General features: G+C 45.1%; 1 protein-coding gene across 2 annotated transcripts in view; it reads right to left on the minus strand.

Moving 5' to 3' along the window:
* ABCA5 (ATP binding cassette subfamily A member 5) overlaps positions 1-19579 on the minus strand; it is a 55316-nt gene that overhangs the window by 12000 nt on the left and 23737 nt on the right. For both annotated transcript variants that reach the window (XM_059864110.1, XM_059864111.1), the window contains 15 exons: positions 16801-16969; positions 15478-15536; positions 14911-15021; positions 12795-12970; positions 12304-12423; positions 10989-11127; positions 10781-10871; positions 9988-10127; positions 8437-8556; positions 5723-5924; positions 5316-5485; positions 4056-4189; positions 3043-3180; positions 2011-2124; positions 1606-1776 (listed from right to left, as the gene is read on the minus strand). In XM_059864110.1, coding sequence (XP_059720093.1) covers positions 1606-1776; positions 2011-2124; positions 3043-3180; positions 4056-4189; positions 5316-5485; positions 5723-5924; positions 8437-8556; positions 9988-10127; positions 10781-10871; positions 10989-11127; positions 12304-12423; positions 12795-12970; positions 14911-15021; positions 15478-15536; positions 16801-16969 — 2054 coding nt within the window. The remainder of the gene's footprint in view (positions 1-1605; positions 1777-2010; positions 2125-3042; positions 3181-4055; positions 4190-5315; positions 5486-5722; positions 5925-8436; positions 8557-9987; positions 10128-10780; positions 10872-10988; positions 11128-12303; positions 12424-12794; positions 12971-14910; positions 15022-15477; positions 15537-16800; positions 16970-19579) is intronic.

Genomic DNA, 19579 nt, shown 5'->3' on the forward strand with positions numbered 1-19579 from the left:
TCTGAACATCAAAGCCATGGAGCCTGGGGGTGTCCTGCACCTCATCCCACCTGCAATGCTCTGCAGAGATGGGCTCTGCCCAAAGTCACCGTGCCCTTGTCCCCAGCAGCAGCTACCAGCCACACACAGAGCACAAACAGGCTCAGGCAGCAGAAGAAGGGAGCATTTCCTTGGGAATTCCTGCTGGTTTAGGAATCAGCAAGGCTGGAAAAGAGCTCTGAGATGTGAGCCCAGCCTGTGACCAAGCAGAGCCCCCCAGGGACAGAGACTCCAGCACCTCCCCGGGCAGCTGTTACTGCTGGGTCAGACGTGGCACAGAGCTGGATCAGAAGGCAAAGTGGTAAAAATTCTGTTTATTTCATCCTCTCTTCTTTTATAGCTTAGCTTGCTACAGGTGGACTTGACTGGTCATTTAATTAATACCTTTCACTTGATGGGTTAATTAACAAGGCACCCATTTGTAAACAATCTTACTGGAAAAACAGATTATTGGAAAAACACTACTTGCAGGTTGTTTTAAATGTTTGGTTATCATTGATTATTTTTAGCTCTTTAAAGCTTTTCAGGTCGATTCTGGGAAAATTTATTTAGCTTTCTTTCTCTCTGAGCAGGCTGTCACATCCACAGGCAGCCCCATCCCAATCCCATCCCCATTCTCAATTTAACCCCGACTTCAGTGACCCTGATCCAGCCCAACCACACCCATGGCAGGTATTTAAAGCTGACACAGCAGAAACAAAGGAGCATTTCCTTGGAAAACCCTGGTGGTTTAAATCCCCTTCCAGTCCCAACCACCCTTTCTGTGAAGAAATTCTTCCTGTGTCCAACCCAAACCTCCCCTGGCACTGCTTGATTTTATTCCAGCCCTGAATGAAACTCCCAACCTGGAGCCATTTTCACCATCAAAAACTTTCTGTCTTTGTTCCAGCAGCATTTTCCCTGGGTATGCAGGGGGAAAATTCAGCTGAATCAGGCAAGGGAAATAAGACTTGTGGAAAAGAAGGCAGGTAAGGGAATAAAAGACTTATGGAAAAGAAGGCAGGTAAGGGGAATAAAAGACTTATGGAAAAGAAGGCAGGTAAGGGAATAAAAGACTTGTGGAAAAGAAGGCAGGTAAGGGAAAAAAAGACTTATGGAAAAGAAGGCAGGTAAGGGAAATAAAAGACTTGTGGAAAAGAAGGCAGGTAATGGAAATAAAAGACTTATGGAAAAGAAGGCAGGTAAGGGGAATAAAAGACTTGTGGAAAAGAAGGCAGGTAAGGGGAATAAAAGACTTGTGGAAAAGAAGGCAGGTAAGGGGAATAAAAGATTTGTGGAAAAGAAGGCAGGTAAGGGGAATAAAAGACTTGTGGAAAAGAAGGCAGGTAAGGGAATAAAAAACTTATGGAAAAGAAGGCAGGTAAGGGAATAAAAGACTTGTGGAAAAGAAGGCAGGTAAGGGGAATAAAAGATTTGTGGAAAAGAAGGCAGGTAAGGGGAATAAAAGACTTGTGGAAAAGAAGGCAGGTAAGGGAATAAAAAACTTATGGAAAAGAAGGCAGGTAAGGGGAATAAAAGACTTGTGGAAAAGAAGGCAGCCCTGCTGTCAGCCCAGCCCAGCCTCACCACAGCCAGGAACTTGCCCACGTAGAAATAAACCCCGTAGTGGAAGGCAAAGAGGCTGCCAATCATCAGGATGAGGATGAGGAAGAACAGAGGCAGGTCCACCACAGCCTGGCCAGTCCAGTAAGCTGAGGGATAGAGCCCTGCAATCTTCAGCTGGGTGTAAGCCTTGATCTGCAGCAGGGGAAGAGAACACAGAGTTAATCACAGCGTTAATTAAAATGAATGTTTTGTCAATCCTCTCCTGTGTTACACCGTTATTGCCAAGCTTGGCTTGGCACAGAAAAGCTTCTCCCAAATCTGCTCCACCCTTGGCATTGTTTTAAACCCCTCTTTGGATCTTTCCAAAGAGGAAATCCCAGGATTTTTAAGTCCCTGTGCCTCTCTGCAGGGACACCTGGGTGTTACCTTGTGGTTTTCTGCGTTGTCCATGGCGAAGTAGGGTGGCATCCCAGTGATGATGATTCCCAGTAACACGGCTTCAAAATAGATCTCCAGCCTGAAAATGGTGTCTGGAAGGTCCTAGGGGGGAAATCAGATTTATTCAATGCCAGAATGGGACCAAAAAAATGCTGTGTTAGGAGCTGGAACAGGGCTGTGAATGCTAAAATGAAATGTCTCTGAGTGTCAAGATCACCTGAGCTGCAGCAGGAAGAAAAACAGCTGTGGAAGTTTGGGGAGTGTTTAGATGAGGAATAAATAAGAACTGAAGAAGTTTTCAGAGCATTTATCTCCTGCAGCAGGTCCTCTCCTCTCTCAAAGGCCCCTCCAGTTCTGCACAGACCAAGAACTGCAGGCAACCTCCAAGAATCCCATAATTAATGAATTCCCAGGACCATGGAATGGTTTGGGTTGGAAAGAACCACAGGGATCATCTCACCCCAACCCCCAAGTCCTCCCACCAGACTGGGCTCTCCAAGCCCCACTGAACCTTTCATTCCTGACACATCATCCTCTTTCCAAGCCCCTTTCTCCTCCCCTTCCACGACCTGCAGAGCAAAGTGCCAACACCTTCCACACCCTCCTAAACCCTGCAGGCAGCCCCAGCCAGCTTTCCCTTGGTTTGTGGGGTGCTCCTGTGGAGCTCTAGGACACAAAACTATGTGGACACTGGACTTTCCAAGGGAAAAAAGAGAGTGTTTAATTTAGTGTTTAATTTCTGACTTCAACATTTATAGATTTCCAGAAGTGACAGTGGATTGGAGGGTGACAGTGCCACCTCTCCAATGACACCAGACAAACCAACAGTCCATCAAATTTCTCCTCCCCATAAAGAATACAAACCAATAAGTTATTTACATAAAGTGTGCGACAAAGTTTGTTACAAGAATGCAAACATCAAAAAACTTAAAAAAACCACGAAACAACATCCCTGCACTCCCCCTGCCCCCCAGGGATGCTTTGCCCTCTCCCCAGGGTGGTTTTTTGGGAGCTGCTCACCTGAATCAAGGGGTTGCTCCAGACCTGGATGCTCTCAGTCACGTTCAGGCTGCGCAGGAGGAGGTTGCTGACAACATTCATCAGAACTGGCAGGGAGTGCACCATGGTGCTGTTGAATATGATGTTGAAAACATAATTCTAGGAAGAAATAATAGTGCTGCATGAATCCCTCTGCCCTGAGAAGGCTCTCCTTAATGAAACCTGAGCACTGGGATAAATCTTTGCATAATCAGGTGCCTTGAAGGAAGCTCTGGGCTGCTCAGGGTGCTTGGCACACACAGCCTCATTCAGGAAATCAGTCCTGCTCTCAGGGAATGAACTCCTGGGAATAAATTCCCAGCATGTTTCAGGAGCAGTGAGGCTCTGACAAATGGCACTCCAGACAATTCCAGTCTGGGAAACAGAACCCACGAGGGATGATCCTGCTCACGGGTTTCAAACCAGACAGGCAAAGATGTGCAGGAGCTGCACTGTCACACTGCTGGCACAAAGCAGTGTCAGGGAGTAAAGATGGGGACAAGAGCCAGAGCTGGCACACTGTAAAGCAGTTCCCTTGCTGGGGATTAAATATGATCCCAAAGTTCAGATCTTCCTGTTACTGTGAGCACTTACAGCCCAAGAAACTGATTTTTCTTTACACACAAGAGCACCATGGGATTATATTTCTGTCCAACTGTAATTCAGTCAGTAGAAATTAAAAAAAAATCATAAAGCATTCCTCTGCCAGGTGTCCTGTGAAGTAGGATGTTTCTCCTGACTTTCTGTGTCCTTGTGGGGAAGAAGAGGATTGAAGTTTGATTGGCTTACTGTAATTGTAATTATATAATTATAATGATGGGAGAACATTAATTTTGCTGATATTCCCACCCTCTCCTCTTTGCAGCCTCTTGTATAAGCCATATTACATGATATTATTTGATTCCATGACTCCAGAGCTGCTTTTCAGGTGAGAATTTCCCACAGCAGCCCCAGGAGCTGCTCTCTGGGCACAGCCCAGCCTGTGTGTGCCTTACCTGCCTGGACTGGAGGGCAAACACGTTCAGAGCTGCACTGTGAGGTGCCACTGAGACATAATCACTGTCATTGAACATCTCCCAGAGGATGTTCATGCTCCCCAGGGAGTGCACAATGTCACTGATATCCGACTCTGGGGACACAAAACAACAGGGAATCATTTCAACTGGAAGAGACCTTCAGGATCACCAAACCATCAAATCCATTTCTGCCCTGTGCTCAGTACTGGAGAGGGCACACCCTGAGTGCTGTGTCCTGTTCTGGGCTCTCAGTTTGGGAGGGACATTGAGGACCTGGAGCATGTCCAGAGTGGGCAATGAGGCTGGGGAGGGGCTGGGAGCACAAACCCTGAGAGGAACCCCTGAGGGAGCTGGGGGGGCTGAGCCTGCAGAGAAGGAGACTCAGGGCTGCCCTCATCACTCTCACAGCTCCTGAAAGGTGCCTGTGCTCAGCTGGGCTGGGCTCTGTCTGCAGCAGCACTGACACAACCAGAGCACACAGCCTCAGGCTGCACCAAGGAAATACAGGCTGGAGAGCAGGAAAAAGTGTTTTACAGCAAGGGGATAAAGTTCTGGAATGTTCTGCCCGGGGAGGTGGTGGAGTCCCCATCCCTGGGTGTGTTTAACAAAGCCTGGATGTGGCACTGGGGGCCAGGGTTTGGGTGAGGGGTTGGGGCTGGGTTGGACTCGATGGTCTTGGAGGTCTCTGACAGCCTGGGTAGTCTGTGACTCTGTGAATTCTGAAATGCAGCCACTCCCCACCCCTAAGGCATCTCCCTGAGTGCCACATCTCCCTGAGTGCCACATCTCCCTGAGTGCCACATCTCCCTGAGTGCCACATCTCCCTGTCGTTTAAATCCCTCCTCATCAGCAGCCTGGAATATTTTACACAGAATTATCCAAGCACAGCTCAAACAGGTGCTGGTTTCTACTGCCTGGGCTCCTGCTGGGCACTTTTAAAACAACCCCATTTGAAACAAAAAGGGATTTTCCCAGATGTTTTCTAGCAGGATTTTAATGTTGATTTATCTCAATGTTTCTGGCCACTTCTCTCACCTGAATCATCTTTTGATACAGCAAGAACAAGGTCATGGAGATGGGAGGAGACTCTCCAAACCAGACCCCATGGCACAAACTGACAGTTTACCATCCCTGGGCACTTGGAAACTCTTCATCTGGGTTAATTCCAAGGGTAAAGTTCATTCCCAACCCCAAAACCTGGGAGAAGGAGAGAGGGGGAGGCAGGAGCTGCTGCCCTACCTGTGGAGTTCTGCAGCAGGAGCCGACTCCTGTACTTGTGAGAGTTCTCTCCAGGCTTCAGCAAGTACAAATCTGGGGAGAGTTTGATAGCAGCTACAGCATTTTTGATGATGTGGTGTATGAAAAACAACAAAATCTGAACTACAAGGAAAATGAGGAAAAGCAACAACCTGAAAGAAATAAAAGTTTGGGGTTTGTTACAATCCAGTGAAAGCCAACCCAGTTTTAAGTGCATGCTATCACAAAAACCATCTCCCTCACCCCCCAAAAAACCATTGATGGACAGAAATTACAGCTCCACACCTGCTGTTTTTCAAATGGGGAAAATGAAGGACAGGATGTGCTTTCCCTGGTGCCATTCAGGCAGGTTTGGGACTCCCACACAGAGGAGGAGCCCTGGTACTCACATAACTCTGACACATTTGTTCTCCCTTTTCAGGCTGAGGAAGTGCACTTTGGCTATGGTGGAAACCTGCTTCTTCCACAGGGCTGAGTTGCTCATGGCTGGTGCCTTGGCCTCAGAGAGCATCAGCAGGCTCTGCTCCATGTCATCCAGGGACTTGGTGTCCATCTCCTCCTGGGCTTGCTGCGAGTGGAACACGCTGTAATCTGGAACAGGGCAGGGAAACCCAGGGGGTGATGCTCTGCTCTGACAGCTGGGGGTGGACACGGGGCAGGAGGGGGAGCCAGGGGCCAGAGATGCCGTGCTCTGCCTGTTGTAGAAGTCACCTCATCCATCCCATCCCATCCCATCCCCAATCCCATCCCATCACAATCCCAATCCTATCCCATCCCAATCCCAATCCCATCCCATCCTAATTCTATCCCAATCCTATCCCATCCCCAATCCTATCCCATCCCATCCCAATCCCATCCCATCACAATCCCAATCCTATCCTATCCCAATCCCAATCCCATCCCAATTCTATCCCAATCCTATCCCATCCCCAATCCTATCCCATCACAATCCCAATCCTATCCCATCACAATCCCAATCCCATCCCCATCCCATCCCCATCCCCATCCCACTCCACCTCAATCCCATCCCCATTCTATCCCATCCCAATCCTATCCCCATCCCAATCCTATGACATCCCATTCCATCCCCATCCCAATCCTATCCCATCCCCAATCCTATCCCATCTCACTCCACCCTAATCCCCTCCCCATTCCATCCCATCCCAATCCCATCCCATCCAACCCCCACCCCATGCCCATCCCAATCCCTATCCCATTTCATTCCATCCCAATCCCATCCCATGCCATCAAACCCCCATCCCATGCCCATCCCAATCCTACCCTAGCCCATCCCCATCTCTCAATTTAACCCCAAGCCCAGTGACCCTGATCAGCCCAAGCACACCCCTGGCAGGTATTTAAGCTGACCCAGCAGCAATCAAGGAGCATTTCCCAGGAAAACCCTGGGGGTTCAAATCCCAGACCCAGCAAGGCTGGCAAAGACCTTGGAGATCCCTGAGTCCAGCCTGTGACCAAGCAGACCATGGCACCAGGGGCCATCCCATAAACACCCACCCCATAAACACCCCCAGGGACAGAGTCCAGCACTCCCTGGGCAGCCCCATCCAGTCCCAACTGGGACTTGATTAAAATTTTGCCACCAAAAGGTGCAATCTGCCCCAGTTTCCCACCCTTGGCCTGTGGGTGCACCTGCAGATGCAGCTGTTAAATCCCCTAAAACCCAGACAGAAACTGTGCAGTCAGTCTAATTAGGGAGTAATTTCCATACCAGTGACAGAGTCCATATATTTACTCATACTAATCATTCTGGATCACACAGAAAGCTCCAGAACAATTAAAACAGCTCAAACCATTCAAAACTGACATAAAAAAAACCAAAACTGACTCATTCTGGAGTAATAAACAGTCCAAACTTTTCATTTGGACTGGAAGTTAATTTAAAGTGAGACAAGCTGAGCTGTTTCAGCCCTAAGTGCAGCTTCTGTTCACACAAAAGGTTGAAAATTAATTTTACCCTGCACATTTCTGATTTCTTGCAAGCCAACTCCATTAGGAAAATAAAGGGCATTTTAAAAGGCAAGTAATCTGTAGAGCCAAGCAGTCAGATGTGAGCTGGCTGGATGAAAAATTAATGAGTAAAAAGCTTTTCCCCTGGATGCTCCCCAGCCAGTTCTCTGCCTTTTCCTGTGCTGGAGCCCTGAGAATTTTAAAACTTTCTGTGCTGGCAGGCACTGCCCTCCAGGAGAACACTGAATTGACCTGAGGCCGTGGAGAAAGCTTCCAAAATTAATTAATAGATTAATTAATTAATTAAGATTATGAGTGTGGGATTTAATTAGAAGTGTGTGATATCACACAGTAAAAAGCTTAGAGCGTGGGGTTTTAAAATATAGTAATATATAATATATATATATTAATATAATATATATAGTGTATATATAGTAATATATGGTAATATATATTATATACTATGTATAGTAATATATAATATATAGTAATATATAAATATTATATAAAACATATAACTATAATTATATATTACATAAAATTATATATAAAATATATCATCTATATAAATATATTATATAATATATATAAAGTAATATAGTAATATATAATGCATATTATATATAATATATATATAATATTAAAAGACAGTAATATATATAAAAAAATAAAAGTTTTAAAGCAGAAGCTAGTCCTTCTTTACATTCTTCTTCATGAGTTTAAGTAGTATTCTGTAATTGAATATTGAATAATTGGAATTTCAAGGCAGTCACACGATGCTCTTTGCATCAAGAGTTTGTAGGGTTTTTGTAAGGTTTTTGTAAGGTTTTTGTAAGGTTTTTGTAAGGTTTTTGTAAGGTTTGGGGGTTTCCTGCTTCCTATTGAATATGGAATATAAAATATTGAATATACAATATTCAATATTGTGTTTGAATATTGAATATACAATATTGAATACTGATTATTGTATTTGAATATTTCAACAGCCTGTAACGTTGTGAGAACCAAAGGATGCCCAGATGCTGGAGCAGCAGCCTGTGAGGGATGTTCTCCTGGCTCCCTCCTCCTGCCAGTGCCAATCCCACAGGAACTGAGAGCAAAGCAAAGCTGAAGGAACAGCCCTGCTCCTTCCCACCTGCTTGGTCAATCTCTGCCTCCACCTCCAGCTTCAGGTACACGTCCTCCAGCGTGGTCATGGACACGCCGTAGGTGATGACCCCCAGGTGGGAATGGGTGTCCAGGTCAGAGAACAAACCTAGGGACAGAGGCAGCTCTGAAACTCTGCTCCAGCACCTGCCAGGAGCACCTCAGGCACATCCCACACACCCCTCAACCTCCTGCTGCTGGGAAAACCAGGAATGTGGGAGCAGCCAATGAACCAGAAGGTTGTGGTTTGAGAACCAAGGTGGGACAGGCTCCATTCAGCATGAAATTTCAGTCTCTGTGCTCAGGAAATGTGGTTTTGCTGAAGTTGTGGGGCTTCTGAAAACTGGCTCAGCATCCTGAAGCTGCTGGGCTCCAAGGGCAGGTTCAAGGTGAGCTCTCCTGGAAAAATCATACCCAGGACAGCTCATCCTACCTAAATCCCTGTCCAGGCACAAAGGATCTTACAAATAAAACCACTGAGTCACTTTGTATCTATAAAAATAATTAACAGTAATTTCATATCTATAAATATATATTAAAAAAAATATATATATATATAAAAGAATCCCAAGTGTTTAAGGCCAGGTTAATCAGGCAGGAGATGCTGGACAGGGCACAGAGCTTGAAGACCAACGTGAGGTTCAGAGTGGGAGAACTTCACAGCACCTTGGGGTGAAAAATGTTACTGGGCTTTTGTCAATCCTATGAAATCAGGACTTCAAACAAAGGAGCTTCACAGCCAAGGTGAGGCTGAAGGGGAATTCAAATGTATAAAATGGGAGGAGCACTTGGATATCTGACACTACTCCTCAATCCTGCACAGCTTCTCCTGTCCCAGCTGACAAGGTGTGTCCCCAACCTCAGCTTCCCCCTGAAATAGTTTGAGGGAATTGATTCAATCTCAGCCTTTTTGCAAAGCTCATAAATCATTAACCCCAATGCAACAGGGAAAAAAAGCCTTTATGGAATATCAGCTGCATGTTCCCATCAATATTGATGCTCCCTTGGCTTCCCACACAGGATTTATTCCATTTATTTCTGGGAGGAGAGCATGGAGCCCAGGACTGCTCAGATAATTGCTGCCATCTAGTGAAATCCTCCCCTCTGCTCCCTCTCTCCAAGGAATTTCAAGGCAGTCACACAATGCTCTTTGCAGTTCACAAGAGTTTGTAGGGTTTTTTAGGGTTTTTGAAGGATTTTTGTAGGATTTGGGGCTTTCCTGCCTCCTGCTGCAGGCCAGCCCTGCTCTTGGGCCCCTCTGCAAGAGGATGGTGATTCTGCAGGACCAGGGGATGCTCAGGTGGAAGGGGTTCCTCACGACAGAGGCATCTCCCCAGCCCTTGCTGTTGGGCACCCACAACCCTCACACCTCACTGGGAGAGGTGACAAAACCCTCGCTCACCTGAGAAATCCCTCCCTGACTCCCCACCAAATAATAACAAATATAAAACCATCAAACCACAACTGACACTTTAGCAAGAACATCAGCCTAAAGCCACGCTTAATAAACATCCCCTGCAGCAGCAAACCCCACAAAGACCTGCAAACTTGTCCATGTCCTTGAGAGGGAGGGTGTACACGAGCTGCTCATCGTTCTGCTGGATCAGGCTGGCTGCAGGGATGTGCTGCCTGATCAGAGACGTGGTGGCCTCTGTGTTGCAGTAGGCATCAATGTGCATGCTGGAAAAACACAGCAGGGATTGGGCTTTAGAGCTTGGCCTGCTCCTGACACTGCAGCAAACATTCAGTTGTACCATTCTGATTTGCATTTCCTGCTTTTCAGATTTTCTGATGTTAGATTCTTTAGTGTGTAGTTCTGAGCTTCACATTAAATGTTGGTGAGCTCTGTGCACAGAGCAGGGAGACAAAACAATTCCTGCTCCAGCTGGGCACCAAGGACAAATGATCCCAATCTCAGCCCAGGAGCACAAACCCCGTGGGCTGGAGAGAGAAAAACAAGCAGGGTGGGACTGGCTGGGCCAAAGCTGGGCTGGGACAATGAACTGCAAGGTGCAAATGGAGCAGAGCTGATCCCAGGGAGAGACCCCGTGCCCGGCCGTGCATTTTGGGGCCATTTTGGGTCACCTTGGGGGCAGCCCTGGCTGGGCTCTGGTGCTGCCCAAGGTGGATCCATGGAGGAGATCCTTGGAATCAATCCCTGCTTTGTTCTGGGACTCTGCCCAACCTCTGCTCCAGCTCAGCCTGCACAAGGCATCAATTCAAGGATAAAAGGATCTTTTTGGGCGGTGCTTTCTTAGAGATTCCAACATAAAAGAGTGAAAAAAGAGATGCATGATGGCCCCTAAGAGGTACAAAACTGGGCACAGCATTACCTCAGTCGGTAGCCAATGCCCCACTTGCTCTTGAGGAAGAGAGAAGAGCCGAGGCATTTCAGCATCCCTTGGGAAATCACAGCTTTACGATCTGGAAAGGGAAGTCAGGAAGCAGAAAATCGACAATTTCCTCCCAAACCCCACTCTGGGTTGCACACCAATGGTACCCCAGGGCTGGGGGCTGCAGCTGGGCTGGGGCAGGGCTCACCAGCCAGGATGTCAGCCTCGTCCATGAAGTGGGTGCTGAACACAGTCACACGGTTGGCTTTCCTGCTCCTCAGCAGGTTCCAGACGATGTGGCGGGAGCAGGGATCCATCCCCGCCGTGGGCTCATCCAGCAGCAAAACCTGGGGGCAAAACCACCAGGGCTGCTCAGAGCCACGGCCCCTGAGCCCAGTAATCCCCCCCCAGTGAAACCACATTGCTCTTCCCAGAGAAAAGCAAGGTACAATTCTTCCCAAGAATATTTCTGGGTTTCACATTCTCTGAACCTCAGAGACAAAAAAACAATTCTTATCTCATTTACTGCTCCTTGTTCACAGGTGGAATGCATGGGGGAAGATTGTTCACCTGAAGGGAGCTGATAACTGGATTCTGGTGTGAGTGTTGTGATTCACTGACCAATTGAATCCAGGTGTGTGTGTCAGGACTGTGGGCTGACTGTCATGAGATTCTGTGCAGTGGAGTGCTTGGCAGATTCAGTTTAGATGTAGCATAATGTAATACAGAATAATATAGTATCATAAAATAATTAATTAGCCTTCTAATAGGATGGAGTCCTCCTCCTCATTCCTCTCCAATGTCTGAGAAAAAAAAATCTGCTACACCCCAGCACAGCCAGAAGGGTTTGTTTGAAACCTGCCAGTTAATTCCTGTAAAATAGGAAACAGCCCAGACTAACAAGGCAGCTTTTGTCACTGTGCTTTGAATGCATCCATCTCCCTTGTGACAAATGGAAAAATCCTGTGATAAATTAATGCCACAGCCTGCTTCATTCTGCTTCCAACAGAATTATGTAGTAGAATCACAACTTAGCCACAGATTCACTCTTTGTGCTGAGGGGTGGTTAAATGCACACACCTGCTTTGAAAACCCCAGGAAATGTCACACACACCATTTTTAAGCACAGATCTCAAAGCAGTCCCCCTCCTCACAGGGCAGAAATTACAGAGCTGCACACAAAAGAGCTCTGTGGCTCTGCTCCTGCTCCCAGCTCCTGGACGGCTCTGGAAGGAAAGCATCCAACAATTTCACTGCTGGGGGATAAATGCTACCTGCCAGAAATTGCACACAGAACTTGCCACACTATTTATTTGCCAAAGAGATCAAACCCAAGGCAATTACCTGAGCCTCCAGCACAAAGGCTGAGAGATTGCAATAATTGTAATTAAACCACAAACAAAGATAAAAAGGTGCTCAAAGGAACAATTTCTGCATTTTGCACATTAGCTGGTTTTGACAAGGGAGACCAAGCCTTCCATGGATCAGCAAGACCAAGCTGAGAATAATTCCATTTCTCTCACCTTGGGGTTCCCAAGAACAGCAACTCCCACTGACAGCCTCCTCTTCTGCCCCCCACTTAATTTTTTGGCTTGATTGTCCCTGATGGGCTGCATCTCCAAATCCAGCAACACCTTCTGCACCTTGAAAACACAATAAACAGGTTTTTGTTTAAAAAAAACACCTATAATTTTTAAAAACCAGATTGGTAACAATTAACATTGAAATTAACTGCTGCTGGTTCCCAGAGTGTTCTGCATCTGAACTGCACAACCTACACACAAAGTTTAATGGTGTCTATAACTGGACCTAAATGCCAGATTGAAAACATTTCATGGGCATTTTAATCTTAGGGAAAATTAAAGGTTATCCTTGTCTAAATATCTGCCTGTACCTCTTTGTCCACTGTACCACACAGGAATATTTCCCTGCAAAATGAAAACCCTGCAAGGGTATTTTGATTTACAGGTTAAAAATGTTCATGTAAGACAACACCTGTGGCCAGGTGAGTTACCTCTTGTATCAAATCGTTCTGAGGGATGCCCTTGATGGCAGCAAAGATGGAGAGGTTCTCCTCCACAGTTAAGATGTCAAAGTGGATGTCGGCCTGGGGGCACACGCCCGCGATCTGCCGCACCTCCAGCATCTCGTCGATCTCAGACACCCTGTGCCCATAGACTGACACAAACCCTAAAGGAAACGAGCACAAAATCAGGCAATGGTTTGGGCTGGAGAGGGTTAAAGCTCATCTCATTCCAACCCCCTGCCATGGGCTGGTGTCTCAGGTTGGAAGGTGTGGCTGGGGGTGTGTCCAATTCCCATCTGTCAGAGCTGGGGCAGTTCTCTGCTGTTCATGGGGCAGGTTCCTTTATCTCTTCACAGCCAATCCTCCCTCCAGGAGATCTCTGCTGTTCATGGGCCATTGATTATTAATTACCTTCTGTTCATGGGCCATTGATTATTAATTACCTTCTGCCCATGGCCAGGGAGTGTCCCTGCACGGCTGATCAAATTCCACCATCCCATGGGGAGATGCTCCGCCCAGGGGAGGAGCCAAGCATTCCTACCTGGATACAATCTGAGCTTTGGGACACCCCAGCAGCCTTTGCCCACTACATTCCCAGAGGAGCAGCTTTCTGCTGCCCTGCATTCCCAGAGGGAGAGCAGGCCCATCTCCAGCAGCCCTGGAGCTGCAGAGGAAAACTCCCCCCTTGTGCAGGATCCCTGCTCCAGCAGAACCACAGCTGGCACTGCAGGAGGGCTGAGCCCCCTGGGATGGGACTGTGCCACCACCCTGAGCCCCCCTGGGATGGGACTGTGCCACCAGCCTGAGCCCCCCTGGGATGGGACTGTGCCACCAGCCTGAGCCCCCCTGGGATGGGACTGTGCCACCACCCTGACACACAGGGGGCAGGGCCTGCTCTGACTCTGGCAGTGGTTTGTTTTCTTTTTTTTGTACTATTATATTTGTATTTTTAATTTTTCTAGTAAAGTACTGTTATTCCTATTCCCACAAGACCCTTAATTTCAAAATTATCAAAATTTGGAGGGAGAGGATTTCCATTTTCCATTTCAAGGGAGGCTCCTGCCTTCCTTAGCAGACACCTTTTCAAAGGTGGGAGCTCTCCACTGGAAGCAGCAATCAGCAGAGAGGGTTTTACAGCCCTGCGTGCACAGGAATTGCAAGTGGGCTCTTTCAGACTTTATCCAAAGAAATTTAGGTGCATCCTGGAACAGCCACCCAGGTTCCCAGGCCTGGTGCATCCTGGAACAGCCACCCAGGTTCCCAGGCCTGGTGCATCCTGGAATGCCCACCCAGGTTCCCAGGCCTGGTGCATCCTGGAATGCCCAGGTTCCCAGGCCTGGTGTATCCTGGAATGCCCACCCAGGTTCCCAGGCCTGGTGCATCCTGGAATGCCCAGGTTCCCAGGCCTGGTGTATCCTGGAATGCCCACCCAGGTTCCCAGGCCTGGTGTATCCTGGAACAGCCACCCAGGTTCCCAGGCCTGGTGCATCCTGGAATGCCCACCCAGGTTCCCAGGCCTGGTGCATCCTGGAATGCCCACCCAGGTTCCCAGGCCTGGTGCATCCTGGAATGCCCAGGTTCCCAGGCCTGGTGTATCCTGGAATGCCCACCCAGGTTCCCAGGCCTGGTGCATCCTGGATACCCACCCAGGTTATCAGGCCTGGTGCATCCTGGAATGCCCACCCAGGTTCCCAGGCCTGGTGCATCCTGGAATGCCCACCCAGGTTCCCAGGCCTGGTGCATCCTGGAATGCCCACCCAGGTTCCCAGGCCTGGTGTATCCTGGAATGCCCACCCAGGTTCCCAGGCCTGGTGTATCCTGGAACAGCCACCCAGGTTCTCAGGCCTGGTGCATCCTGGAATGCCCACCCAGGTTCCCAGGCCTGGTGCATTCTGGAATACCCACCCAGGTTCCCAGGCCTGGTGCATCCTGGAATGCCCACCCAGGTTCCCAGGCCTGGTGCATCCTGGAATGCCCACCCAGGTTCCCAGGCCTGGTGCATTCTGGAATACCCACCCAGGTTCCCAGGCCTGGTGCATCCTGGATACCCACCCAGGTTCCCAGGCCTGGCTGTGGAGCAGGGCAGCCCCGGGGCTGCACTCACCATCAGAGGGAGGGCACAGCCCACACAGGATGTTCATCAGCGTCGTCTTCCCGGTGCCGCTGTGGCCCAGCAGTGCTGTGATCTGCCCCTCGTAGATGTCAAAGGACAGATCTGCTCCAGGGCACAGCAAGAGGAGGTGTCAGGGTGGGGTCCTGGCCCCCTGAGCCAGCTCCTGGCTCAACCCCAATGCTTACATTCACACCCTGCCTGGGGGACAGGACTGGCCTGGCACGGTCCCACGGCTCCTGGGGGTGGCCACGTCCCAGAGCCACCCAGGGAAAGGAGGTGACAACATCAGGGAGGTGGGGCAGGGGAGATGACACCCTACGGGGCATTGGGAATTGGGGGTGATGCCAGCTTTCCTCAGGGATGAAGGGCTCAGTTTTGGTTTAGACACCACTGTGTGAGAGAGGACACGCACAAGCACACCTGGCACTCGTGCTCCAGGGCCCCACCCCTCCAAAAGAAACCAAAACCAGCCTGAACTGAAACCCAAGAGATCACTCAGCAACTCAGCTCCTGCCCCTCTGCATCCCACCAGCAGCAAAAAAGCTGAAATGTTCTTACTTCTGAGAGCCTCCACAGTTTCCCCCTTTTTCCTGAATGTTTTCTGAACACAGCTGATTCTGAAAGAAGACACATCATGGCATGAACTATTTCAGCACCTTTTCATGGCATTTTCACTCATCAGCACTCAGCAACAAGCACAAGAAGCCAAGCAGACTGAAGTGGCACCAGATGTGTTAAAAACTGATTGAGACAAGTCAAGAGACAGGGCAGGTTCTCCCAAAACTTTGCCCATCTCCCGCCTGGCATCAGAAAGCTCCTCCTGGTCACCTCCTAAGGAATTTCCTGTGATGATAAACTGAATTATTTCAAATCTGAGTCTCCTTCACATGGTGGAACAATGCTCTAGAGGATGCCCAAGCTAGGAAAGGGAACAGATACTCCCCAGCAGTTGCACAACACAGCAGGAGACTCCAGAGACACGACAGGGAAAAGAGGTGACAGAGAATGGACTCCAAAGATGTGATTCCTGACAGCTCTTGATCAAAATCAGGTAAATTCTTTTATATATAAATAGCAACTATTTTATATATATATAAATAGCAAGTATATATATATATATAAAAATATATAATTTTTTAAAAAATAAATATATATCTATATTTTTATATATACATATCTATAAAATAGCCAATATATATTATATATATATTTATATATTTTTTATATATACATATATATTAGATATATATATAAAATAGCCATTATTTATATATACTAAAATAGCAAGTATTTTAGTATATATAAATAGAAAGTATTTTTCTTTTCAATAGAGGAAAAAGCCTTCCTTCCAGCCCTGCTGGTTTTCCAAATGAAAGGAACAGCCAGTTTATCTGGAGGCACCAAATGAAGGATGGATTTTGGAAGCCTCATCACCCTGAAAAGGAGGATGGTCAGTGGATTATGGAGGGTGAGTATTGGGGAAGAGAATGAGTATGAAAGCAAATAAAAGTTGCACATGGAGAGATGAAAAGACTGAGTGGACCTGCTGGGGCTGGGGGAGGGATGATGTGGGAAGAGTCCTGGTGGGTGAATAATGCAACAACAGCCCCCATGCTCTCAGGGGAACAGCAGCACTAAAGCTGGACTCCTGAACCTGCAGATAATAAAAACACCTTTCACTACTTAAAAAAATCAGCGTGTATCTCACCCATCTCTAAGATTACAACAACAAACCCCTCTCCCTGAGTGATCTATCCTTGGCTGCACAGCCCTGAGGATGTGTGCAGGGCTCTGCAATCCAGGAGCTGCTTGAGCCAGGAGTGATTTTCAAGCCCTGAAATTGCAGGTGAGCTGCGTGGCCCAGGCAGGGCAGGGCTGTACCTGATGGCCTCCTTGCCCTGGAATTCTGAAGGCACAGGCTCCACAATCTCACTGAAGCTCAGGCTGCCGTTGATGCTGCTCTCGTACAGCTCCCTGTAGTTCTTCCTGTGCTTTGACCAAAAGGAGGGTTTCATGAAGAAAAAGGGCGTGCGCCGCAGGCCAAACTCCCCTGGGGACAGGACAGAAGGCAACTCCTCAGCAGCAATCACTAATGGTATATATTATATATTATATATATTATATATAATATTATGTTCTATTCTATTCTATATACAATATTATATATTATTCTATATTTTATATTATATTGTATAATATTATATCATATATCATATCATATATTATATTGTATTCTATAGTATTGTTATAGTCTATTATATTCTATTACATTATATTCTATTACATTATATTCTATTATATTCTATTACATTTTATATTATATTATATTATATTATATTATATTATATTATATTATATTATATTATATTATATTATATTATATTATATTATATTATATTATATCATATTATAATGCAATGTAATATTCTATTCTATTCTATTCTATTCTATTCTATTCTATTCTATTCTATTCTATTCTATTCTTGTATATAATATAATAATGTTTTCTGTGAAAAATATAATATATAATATATTATATTTTATATTATATATTATATGTTATTACATTATATTATATATTATAATATATAGTGTGGTAATATTATGTTACATTACATAATCTTACATTATGTATATTATACATTATATATTATATTACATTCTATTCTCTATTATATACATTACATTCTATTCCATACTATATACTATATATTATATAATACATTAAATTATGTCATATTATATCATATCATATATTACATATTATTGTATTATATTATATCCTATCATAATATATTATACAGTATTGTAATACTCTGTTACATTCTATTCTATTCTATTCTATTCTATTCTATTCTATTCTATTCTATTCTATTCTATTCTATTCTATTCTATTCTACTCTATTCTATTCTATTCTCTTCTATTCCATTCCATTCCATTCCATTCCATTCCATTCCATTCCATTCCATTCCTCAGTTTTGGGCTTTCAGGAGCAACCACAAATATTATATATTATATTATAATACAATTTAAACCTCAGCCCTGGGCTTTCAGCTCCTCCCGTAGCCAGCCCCCTCCTGCTCCTGAGGAATTCCATCAGCCAAATTTCCCTTTCAGCCACGACTGCCCATCCCCACTGCTGGCAGGCTTCACTTTTGCTGAGCATTTAAATCAATGTGCAAATCTCCTCCTATTCCAGAGAAATCCCAGGGCTGAAACGTGGCAGGGAGAAAAGAGAGGGGCTGGAGGTGAACAGAGCTGAGGGGCTTAAGCACTTCCTAATCCCAAGATAAACAACTTTATTCTGTGTTTCAGACTCAACTCATTCTGCCACAGGGAGAGGCAGAGCAGCCTTTGACTTCCAGCCCTCCAAGAGGAAACTGGAAAGGCTGAGTGTCACTGTCACATTTTCTGAAAAATCCCTTTGCTCAGGATTCCTCTCCTGGGAAGCTGAGAAGCCTCAGAGAAAAATTAAAACCATAATTATCTGATTTGATTCTCCAGTGGTTTCCTGCTTTGGAATGTGTTTGGAGATTGTTTATCAGCAGGTTTATTGATTTAATGTGAATTGTTTTGACTCAATGGCCAATCAGGGCCAAGCTGTGTCAGACTCTGAAGAGAGAATCACAAGTTCCATTATTATCTTTTTAGCCCTCTGTCTGTATCCTTGCTGTGTTCCTTAGTATAGTTTAGTGCAGCATTCTTTTATATAATATAGCTCTTAAATAATAAATTAACCTTGTAAGAACATGGAGTCAGATTTGTTCATTCCTCCCTTTGTTGGGGTCCCTGAAAATATGACAGCTGGAGCTGTAGTTAACTCAGGGAGGAAGTTTTTCCTCTAGAAAGAGGGGAAAATCCAGCTTTTTAAGAGCAGGCCAGAGCCCTTCCTCACACCTCACAGCTGTAACTATACATATAGTTAAAGAATATAAAGAATATATATATATATATATATATATATATATATATATATATATATAATTATGGAATATAAATGATTTCAGCTACAACACCTCACAGTTGTAACTATATACATAATTAAAGAATATAAAGAATATATATAGAATTATAGAATATAATTATAATATAATTATAGATTTATAATTATATTATAGAATATAATTATAATTATAGATTTCAGCTACAACACCTCACAGTTATAACTATATATATAGCTAAAGAATATAAAGAATATATATATATATAGTTATAGAATATAAATGATTTCAGCTACAACCCCCCACAGTTGTAACTATAAATATATAGCTAAAGAATATAAAGAATATATATGTATAGATATAGTTATAGAATAGAAATTATTTCAGCCACAACACTTCACAGTTGTAACTATATATATATATAATTAAAGAATATAAAGAATATATATAGAATTATGGAATATAAATTATTTCAGCTACAACACCTCACAGTTGTAACTACATATATATAGCTAAAGAATATAAAGAATATATATATATATAGTTATAGAATATAAATTATTTCAGCTACAACACCTCACAGTTGTAACTATAAATATATAGCTAAAGAATATAAAGAATATATATATATATATGTGTGTATATATATATATATATATATATATATATATATATATATAGTTATAGAATATAAATTATTTCAGCTACAACACCTCAC

The sequence above is a fragment of the Haemorhous mexicanus genome, chromosome 20 (genome assembly GCF_027477595.1).
Source record: "Haemorhous mexicanus isolate bHaeMex1 chromosome 20, bHaeMex1.pri, whole genome shotgun sequence".
Lineage (NCBI taxonomy): Eukaryota > Metazoa > Chordata > Aves > Passeriformes > Fringillidae > Haemorhous > Haemorhous mexicanus.